We start from the raw sequence: 10,163 nt of genomic DNA on the forward strand, positions 1-10,163 counted from the left end.
TTATTGACTAACAATGATCACAAGTGACTTACCTCAAGATTTCCCGTGATTTCTCGCTAAAAAATCGCCTCACCCGCTTTTGAAAATGTCAAAAATGACAAAAGTTTTAACATCCTGTCCAGGATTTTCGCACCTTCAACTAAATTTTCGCATCTACGGAGATGCATCTGCGGATCAAGATCCGCTTTTGCGGAAAAATCACCTAAGCACTGCCTCCGCTTCTGCGATCAAGAGACCATATCTACGCTCATCGCAGGTGCAGAAATCACATCGCACCTGCAGTCCAAACTCACACTTGCGCCATGAAGTCTGCTTCTGCGACCATCGCAGGTGCGAGAATGCCATCGCACCTACGCCCTCCACCCAGCTCTTCCTTGGTTGCATCTGCGACCTTTTTCTCGCACCTGCGGTACCCACTCCGCAGGTGCAGTTACACCAGTAGCAGCAACACTTCAGCTGCATTCTTCAACTCCAATCAAGCCGTTAACCACCCGAAATCATCCTGAGGCCCTCGGTACCTCAATCAAACATACCAACAAGTCTTATAACCGATACGAATTTAGTCGAGCCTTCAAATCACATCAAACAACGCTAAAAACACGAGTCACACATAGATTCAAGCCTAATGAACTTTGAAAATTTCAAATTCTACAACTAACGTCGAAACCTATCAAATCACGCCCGATTGACTTTAAATTTTACACACAAGTCACAAATAACATAACAGAGGTATTTTAATTTTCAGAATCGGATTCTGATCCCGATATCAAAAAGTCAACCCCCCGGTCAAACTATCCGAAAATTCGACTTTCTCCATTTCAAGCCTAATTCCTCTACGAATCTCTAAATAATTTTTCGGACACGCTCCTGAGTCCGAAATCACCATACGGAGCTATTGGAATCATCAGAATTAAATTCCGAGGTCGTTTACACATAAGTCAATATCCGATTAACTTTTTCTGACTTAAGTTTTCAACTAAGAGACTAAGTGTCTCATTTCACTCCGAAATCCTTGCGGCCCCGAACCAACTAACTCGGTAACTCATAAAATAACTGTAAAGCATAAATTGAGCAGTAAATGAGGGAACGAGGTTATAATACTCAAAACGACCGGCCGGGTCGTTACACATAATATGTTGGAAGCTCATACACATGTGCTCCAATCTCCAGTTTATTATGCTGGAATATTTTCCGGATTTTAAAAAGTGTTTTCTTTTAGATTTATCTTTACATAAAAAATGACTAAATTTCGATTAATTTTAAAATTGTGATTATTTTTTAACAGCTACTTATAAATTTGGCTATTTTTGAATTTTACCCGTAGTACTAGCTTTTGTAAAAGGATTCGCAAAGTTCAAAAACAAGTCAGAAAAAAATTAATAGTTGGAGACATTTCACCCACATTTAATCAAATGGAATTATTTTTCTGTTTTCTCTATTGCTTTTATTGTTTCTACTTGAGCAACGAAATCTGAATCTTATAAACACACTCCTTTGAAGGATTAGAATTTTGGGAAAAGCAGCTCATGGGTCGATGATTGTGGTATACGACTATCTTTAAATGGGAAATATTATATTGTACAAAGATCAGTTTGTGGAAAAGACATAATTAGTATATATGTTAGAAAAAGAAATGAGGTGAACTCAGATTCGTTAGTTGTAGAGGACAAGTCGTGGGGGCCTGTACACATCATTCCTTGTTCTTTGTATAGTATACGGAAATATATGTAGGTATTAAAAATAAATTATCCTTGAGAATTCAGAGATAAAGTGCGAACGTCGTATTCTTGATTATATGCATACCGTTAGATAAAACTATAGACAATTGATTTTTTACATACACGGTAAAATGTGAACGCCGTATTCTTGATCATAATTATGTGTCTTTACCTATACTATTATCACTAAATCAATAAATGTCTAACTGCAATGATCGTGTTAAATTGTGTATCAGAGAATTGAGTGACTGATATATAGTAGGCATTTGAAAGTTGAAAGATGAATTTCACACTAAACTCAGATAAGATGATTTTGTGGGGTAGGCATTTGATTAAATGCAAAACCTACTCTCATGAATGTCAGTTTAACAACACAATCAACCAAATGAATTCTAAAAACAAGAATTTTACTGGGGAAAAAAACGTTCGAATAAATAAGAATATCGCAAAATTAATATTAACCAACAAATTTGCATGGTTATAACTTATAATCACGTGAAATGATTTGTAGAATACATTATTTTGGATCCAAAGCCTGGCTAATTTGTTTCTTACCTTCTTTTGCACAAGCAACCTCTTTTTAGCTTCTTCTACCTATATTACCTACTAACTTTTAAGAGTCCAAAACCTAAAATAAATCAAAAGTTTTTTAAAAAAAAAAAAAAAAAAAAAAAAACCTTACCTAAAAGATGACGATCTAGTGACGCATACTTCCACCTAACCCCGGGGGACCCAAACTGCTTGTCCAGAACAATTAATGCTTTCTTTTAGGAAGTTATCATTCACATAATTCATCTAGGCCTGTGATAAAGATAATTGGTCATTATTGGAAAAGTCGTCTCACGTAGGAAGAGATGCTAAACTAGAATTTGAAATTTGAGTCCTCTGAATTTGACGTCGAATTCACTGCATATTTTAATTACTGAGTTCATAATTATATATTAGTATAAATTTAATTGATTCTCTCGTATAAATATAGACTTTATGCAAAAGCTACGAGTTCGATCAAACCCGTAAATAATATGTTACCTCCGTTTCCTAGTAGGAAGACAGAAACAAATATCAAAAAGAAAGGAAAAAAACATTCACACTCTACGTACCTTTCTATAATTTCAAAATAAAAGTTGGTGAAAGGGAAAAATGGTTAGAGGAAAAATAAGATAGGAGAGAACAGAAACTATGTATTCGTAAGGAATTTAAAATTAAAATATATTAATTTTGTTTTACAAGTTATTTAAGAACTTTAGAAGACGAAGAACAACAATGTTTTTTTTCTGTTTTAGTAATTTTCATAACATATGAACTAAATGCTCTTTTAAAAAGTTTTTAGGGAAAAGAAAAACGAAAAATTAAAGTGGTTGTATCAAGAAAGCAAAACATATGATCAGATTTTACGGCATATTTATAGGATTATTAACGATGGTTTACTCAGTTACAAGGTTCCCGAGAAATTAATTTTGAAAATATTAACAGAAAAAAGCCCAAATAAACACTTTTTTCTTTAAGATTTATTTATTTAGGCCTCGTTAGTTTGCATGGAGGTTTGAATCTTAATCATTCAGATCTCAGATATTGACTGCGTTTCTTTTTAAGTATAAATCTTAATTATTCAGATCTTAATCATTAAATTTTTTTAAACCACTGAATGAGTCTGAAATCTGAATAGGTCTTATTGATTACGATTTATAACAGAGACTTAATTTTATTAAGATGTTATCATCCATATTCACTACTAACCACCGCCATTATCACCTACCACCATGCACCATCCAACCAATACCAAACTCAACCACCACCAAATTCAAACACCATCACTAACCACCACTATCTTACTGCTATCATTATCGACTACCATCACCTCCAACCCCACCATTATCGATTACCATCACCCACCACCCCATAATTATCAACTAATACCACTACCATCATCCTCAATCACAAACATCTATCCACTCACCTCAACTACTACCATCAACCCCCCACCACCATAATCAACCATAGCTACCATTGTCCTCCACGCACCATCACCTTCCTCGACCATAACTACTACTACCCAATCACCACTAGTTATTACTTGGAACCATCACCAACCGCCGCCTCCAGTCGGGATCCATAAGCCTCACCGTCAACCATCACTACCCCCAACTATCATATTATTTTTCAAAAATATATTTATTATTAATAGAATATTAAATTAATTAATATTTTATTTGAATTTTTTATTTATTATTTTTAGATAATGATAAATTTTATACATTCAGATGTTGAAAATCAAACAGTCTTAATCATTTAGTATTCATATATTAATATATATCTTAAATAATCAGATGTCTATTCTGATTCAAACGTTTTAATCTTAATACACATCTTAATATTTACATGTCTCTTTATCTTTAAATAAACAAATGAGGCCTTAGCTGTCTTCACATAATTCTTTATTGCTGTGCTATTAATGAGTACGAATTAGTAATTCTCTTAACGAACAGTGAGTAGTTTGCTAAACTTTATATTCGTTTATTGTACGTATATTGTGTATTATAAGAATAAAAAAATATTTAGCACTTATTTGGTTAGTATTAATTTCCACGGACATTTTTAAAGCATATTTTCCAAGCTGTATCTATTTTTTTTTCCTTCCTCTCATCTCAAGATGCAAGTGTCATTTAATTTGTACAACATGTCGATTAATATAGTGATTACAATTATTACCTTACTGTTCACGTATAGGTTGGAAATATAATATAAGCATCTACTCAATCCAATTATAAAACTTGATGTCTATATCTTAGCTACTGAGCAAAAAATCAACTTTTGTAAATTCTAGAAGAAACGCCACCCAACCTCTGTCTTCCCCTTCTTTAAACTATATATATGTGGTGTTATTAACCAAACTGTACTAAAATAGCTCACCACTATTCCTTTCTCTTTCCCTTGAACTGTGTTTTCGTTTTTTTCTGCTCTAAAACAATAGTGTGTTCCTTCTAGATTTTAAGTTTAAAGAACATCATGGGTGGCTTGGAAGTTGAGAAAACAACTATTGGTTGGGCTGCTAGAGACCCTTCTGGTGTACTTTCACCTTATACCTATACTCTCAGGTACATTACATTACTACTTATGTTCTTTCTATAATCGTAATATCCGAATCAGCTTATGCTTACCTCGACTACTTATTTTTATCTTATAATAACTATTCTACCAATTTTAAGATGAGTTATGAACTTTGTTTTTTGTTTTTCATGTCCAGAAACACAGGACCTGAAGATGTGGAAGTCAAAGTTTTGTATTGTGGGCTCTGCCACACTGATCTTCACCAAGTTAAAAATGATCTTGGCATGTCCAACTACCCTCTGGTTCCTGGGTATTTGCTCTTCCCTCTCTATTTTCCCTGTTTTTTCTCTCTCTATATATATATATAAAAGATAATTTGAGAGTTCAAGTTTTGTGGGCAAAATGAGGATCACTATTGATCCCCTAAGGATGGAGGAAAATTGATTAATTAGAAGAGAAACAAGAGTTTGACAGTAATTTTTTCAAGGATAATTTAACTTGTTTTAGCATAGGTTGTTGCAGTATTCTTGAGATTACGAATTTCATTTATGATAAATACTTGTAAGTATATTTTAAGTGATCTGATAGCTAGAAATTCTTTACACGCTTTTAAATATATGAATGTTAAAATTCTCCTACAATGGTACCCTTTGAATCTTTGTTTGATGTCAATTTCAGTTTTTTCCTTAGCCACTGAATAAATCAAGAGAAATGTAGTGGTCCTTGTGCCTTTTAGTACCAATCCACCATCCTCGGTGACTTAATAAATTTGCAACTGTTAGTTGTTAGGATTTGATTTATTATTCCAAATGTCTTTTTTTCCTTCCTTTATTAAACGAATGATGAGTACTATTGAATTGTTTAATTAGGAGTTGTGGCAGACCACGTATTTTCGTGGCCTAAATGCCAAAGCAAACATATAATAACGTACGACTAAGTTCACTTCTTTCATTGGATTTGTAAAAGTTGTTGGTGACACTTACGTTTTGTTCGAATCCAATGCTATTATTGTTAGATAAATTTTTACTTTTAGTCCCTAAAATTATTGATAAGTTATAATTTTAATCCTTGTACTATTTGGCGAAGTACATTTAGTCTTCAATTTAATTAAAATTAGACATTTGATCCTGCTTCTGCTTGTGAATCTTCACAAAGTTAATCAATTATGAATTCATGAATTATGTTAAATTTGTGTTGTTACTCCCTATCTAAGGGTACTAGAGTTCTAATTCATAAGCAGCGGTGGCAAAATAGATAAAAATAATAATTATCCATTCATTTTATTCACTAAAAAATAAATAACTAATGAATTTAACTTTTATATTTACAAACCCTCAATCAAGTTTAAGATACTAAGAATTCTCTCAAAAGAAATCATATTGAAGAAACCATGAATAATATGTATATCCATATTATCTGCCAATTAACCTATTTTTTATTCATATTAAATATAGATAAGGTTGAATATTTTATTTATTTTTACATTACTCGTTTTCAACCGGCCATACAGAGACGCCCATTTGTCACCCCTATAATCACAATTGCAATATCCCTTTTGTTTTTTACCATGTGTTGATCCTTATCCCTTTGTAACTTCATATTTGTGGTGAATGATGTAGACATGAAGTGGTGGGAGAAGTGGTGGAGGTAGGACCAGATGTGTCAAAATTCAAAGTGGGGGACACAGTTGGAGTTGGATTACTCGTTGGAAGTTGCAGGAACTGCGGCCCTTGCAAGAGAGATATAGAGCAATATTGCAACAAGAAGATTTGGAACTGCAATGATGTCTACACTGATGGCAAACCCACCCAAGGTGGTTTTGCTAATTCCATGGTTGTTGATCAAAAGTAAGTCTCTTACCCTCCATATATATAGAGAAGTACCTTTCTTTAATATTAACTTATATGAAGTAACATTGTATATAAGTTACACCCTGTAAATTAAAGAAACTATCAGTATAACTTACCTGTCGTAATAGGTTGGTTGCCTTATTTTGAGGTAATTAGTTTTACTTATTGTGGACAGAGCTACAACTATATTTTAGATGATAGGATGGTATAAAACAATTTCTACACTATCATTGTGTTTGTTTAACTCTTTTTTAAATCCATTGGGTATCGAATCATGACAAATGTTACTAGGACGATCAAGAAATCATGTAGGGCAGCCCTGTACACTAAGCTCGCGCTATGCGCGGTGTCCGGGGAAAGGCCGGACCACAAAGGTATATTGTATGTAGTCTAACCCTGCATTTCTGCAAGAGGTTGCTCGAACCCGTGTCCTCTTGGTCACATGGTAATAACTTAACCAGTTACGCCAAGGTTCCCCTTCAAGAAACCATATAATTAAAGTGGTTAATTCACATTTCTTGAATTAAAAGATCAACAATGGACTGAATGTTTATTTTTGCCTTGTATATAGGTTTGTGGTGAAAATTCCAGAGGGTATGGCACCAGAACAAGCAGCACCTCTATTATGTGCTGGTATAACAGTATACAGTCCATTGAACCATTTTGGTTTCAAACAGAGTGGATTAAGAGGAGGAATTTTGGGATTAGGAGGAGTGGGACACATGGGAGTGAAAATAGCAAAGGCAATGGGACATCATGTTACTGTCATTAGTTCTTCAAATAAGAAGAGACAAGAGGCATTGGAACATCTTGGTGCAGATGATTATCTTGTCAGTTCAGACACTGATAAAATGCAAGAGGCTTCTGATTCACTTGACTATATTATTGATACTGTCCCTGTTGGCCATCCTCTTGAACCTTATCTTTCTTTGCTTAAAATTGATGGCAAACTTATCTTGATGGGAGTTATCAACACCCCCTTGCAATTTATCTCCCCCATGGTTATGCTCGGTAAGTCATTTAACTTATTTACGCTGACAGTGTAACACGTTCGGACGAAATGCATTATTACAACAAGTTAAAATTGATTTCTAACAATATATATCGTGTTAGTACTTGCTCTAAAAAGTCGATTGAAAATTTAAACGTTGAATTTGTCTATATATGAAAAAAGATAGAACAAAAGGATTGGAAGAGTGGTCATTTTAGTCAATGAAAGCCATGATTTGTTGAAATATGCAGGTGCCATTGGTCTATTTTTGCGGCATAATAATGTTATGAGCAGAATTAATATATAGACAAATTCTAGGCTTGTAGGGTTGTGTTATTTAAGGAACCATGTCTGCAATAATGGACTGCAATAACAACAGAGACCATACATGTATTAAAGCTAATGTATTTGATTAACATTTGTTTAATGCAACCTCTTATTACTATTATGTTTTAAGATTTTTTAAGCACAGACAGTGTGTAAGTTTTTTTATACCATCAAGCAAAGTTGATATATTCCGAAAAGAAAAGTTGATGTACAATAATAGATAACATTTCATTAGTGTGGTATGGTAATTTGAAAAGTAGTACTCGGTATAATTTTTCATTTTACATTGTCGGCGTATATAACTTTTAGACTTTATTATTATGATCAGGGAGAAAGAGCATCACAGGAAGCTTTATTGGTAGCATGAAGGAAACAGAGGAAATGCTAGATTTCTGCAAAGAGAAAGGTGTGACTTCACAGATTGAGATAGTGAAAATGGATTATATCAACACTGCAATGGAGAGGTTGGAGAAAAATGATGTGAGGTACAGATTTGTGGTTGATGTTATTGGAAGCAAGCTTGACCAGTAATTATATTACACAAGAAAAACAACATGGAATGGTTCACTATTATACAAGGCTGTGAGAATACTAAACTTTGATGTCGTCTTTTGTATCCTTTTGTTTTATTTGCCACCTGTATTTTCTTATTTGGTGATCGAGAGTGACGTTTATGTATTATTTTCTTTCTTCAAAACAATTTAATGTATGAATTTGGATGTTGGTGACGATTTTGAAATATACCAACCAAAACTTTGTTTGGTACGTGAAAGCTATCTCCACTTCTCGTGACTAGGGGTGTCGATGGATCTTTTAAAATCGATTAAACCGACTGAATCGTACCGAACCGATTATGAGGTTTATTTTAATAAAACTGTATGTTTTTATATAAATTTTTAACCGTACCGAATAATAGGATATGTTTTTAATTTTATAAAAATAAACCGAAAAAATACTGAATCGTACCGAATAAATTTATATATGAAAATATATTTTATATACTAAGTTTTAAACTAACAAAAAAGTTTTTTTCTTGGGTCTTAGAAATAGTTACAAGTGACCAATAATCAATATCCAAGGTGCCAACTTCCAAACTTATTCTACTACTCATATCGAAACAAAATTAGTTCTAACATTTTGAGTAGCAAGCCACTAAGTATTCCAGCGATCTTCAGTAGTAAGCCACAGTGCATTGGAATATCTTTCTGCTTGTATAATTTAGGTTTCTTTTGTTGGATACTAATCTTTTATTAGGCTCTATTTTTGAGTCTCAACTCAATTTATATATCCACTCGTATAATTTATAATTCCCATGTCTTTGCTTAATTTGTTTTACACTACCATAGAATAGTGGAATGAATCTCTATCCTTTGATCATCACTTTTAAAATAATAAAAATATCTAGCTAGAGAGTTTTACAAAATCCTATGCAAATACACATTATCGCATTCTAACTTTAACTAGAGACTCTTGCATGACATTTTAAAAAATACCGAAAAATTAACCGTACCGATACCGAAGAGAAACCGAGATGATTGGGACGGTTTCGAAAAGTCTAATTTTGGTTAGATAAAATGAAATAACCGAAAATTTGGTATGGTACAATTTTTGTAAAATAATCGGCCGAACAGAACCATTGACACCTCTGCTCGTGACCAGAGGAATTTTTATATTTTATAAGTGGCCGATCATAATTAAGATGATGTGGATTCTCAGAGTAGGTTTTGAAATATTCGCGTACATACAGCAAATATTTGCGTAGTGACTAAAGTAACCAAACAAATCTAAGAAGATGTCCTCCAGTTTCACCATTTGTTGGTATTTGGTAATAATAAAATATACACGCTGATTGCGTTCTAAATACGGTGGTAGGTGTTAGTTTTAGATTATATAAGAGTCGGGTCCGTGTCATCGTATGCTTTTGAGTTTTGAATTTTTAAAATTCTTATAATTGGGAGAAAGTCATCAAAGTCCTTTCATGTAACTGTATTGTGGTATACTTATCCTAATGAGTTTTAAGTTTGAATCAAGATGTAAAAACAAATTAATCAGTCTTTCTAGGTAAGAATGATGGGTAAGATACCGGGAATTAACGTATATATTTATGCTACGTGCACATTCATTGCCACAAAGGAATAATATGTTCAATAGTACAGAGTATCCATTGACTTGAAGTCCCTACTCTTGGCTATAATAGTCTTTTATGAGTTCTTTTTTAACTAGGATAGC

At 33.3% G+C, this 10,163-nt stretch overlaps 1 protein-coding gene across 1 annotated transcript; it reads left to right on the forward strand.

The window, feature by feature from the left end:
• The first annotated feature begins 4,491 nt into the window (after positions 1 to 4,491).
• Positions 4,492 to 8,706, forward strand: LOC104119462 (probable cinnamyl alcohol dehydrogenase 1). Its single transcript, XM_009630979.4, has 5 exons — positions 4,492 to 4,813; positions 4,963 to 5,076; positions 6,386 to 6,613; positions 7,188 to 7,627; positions 8,263 to 8,706. The coding sequence occupies exons 1-5, from the start codon at positions 4,725 to 4,727 to the stop codon at positions 8,463 to 8,465; spliced, it is 1,074 nt and encodes a 357-aa protein (XP_009629274.1). The 5' UTR covers positions 4,492 to 4,724; the 3' UTR covers positions 8,466 to 8,706.
• Positions 8,707 to 10,163: the final 1,457 nt, after the last annotated feature.

The sequence above is a fragment of the Nicotiana tomentosiformis genome, chromosome 1, assembly GCF_000390325.3.
Source record: "Nicotiana tomentosiformis chromosome 1, ASM39032v3, whole genome shotgun sequence".
Classification (NCBI taxonomy): domain Eukaryota; kingdom Viridiplantae; phylum Streptophyta; class Magnoliopsida; order Solanales; family Solanaceae; genus Nicotiana; species Nicotiana tomentosiformis.

What these genes read in the sequence shown, in the direction of transcription:
- LOC104119462 (XM_009630979.4), top strand. Translation starts at nt 4,725, where the DNA reads ATGGGTGGCTTGGAAGTTGAGAAAACAACTATTGGTTGGGCTGCTAGA. An exon ending in TCCATGGTTGTTGATCAAAA is followed by an intron (nt 6,614 to 7,187) that starts GTAAGTCTCTTA and finishes CCTTGTATATAG; the next exon opens with GTTTGTGGTGAAAATTCCAG. An exon ending in CTCCCCCATGGTTATGCTCG is followed by an intron (nt 7,628 to 8,262) that starts GTAAGTCATTTA and finishes TATTATGATCAG; the next exon opens with GGAGAAAGAGCATCACAGGA.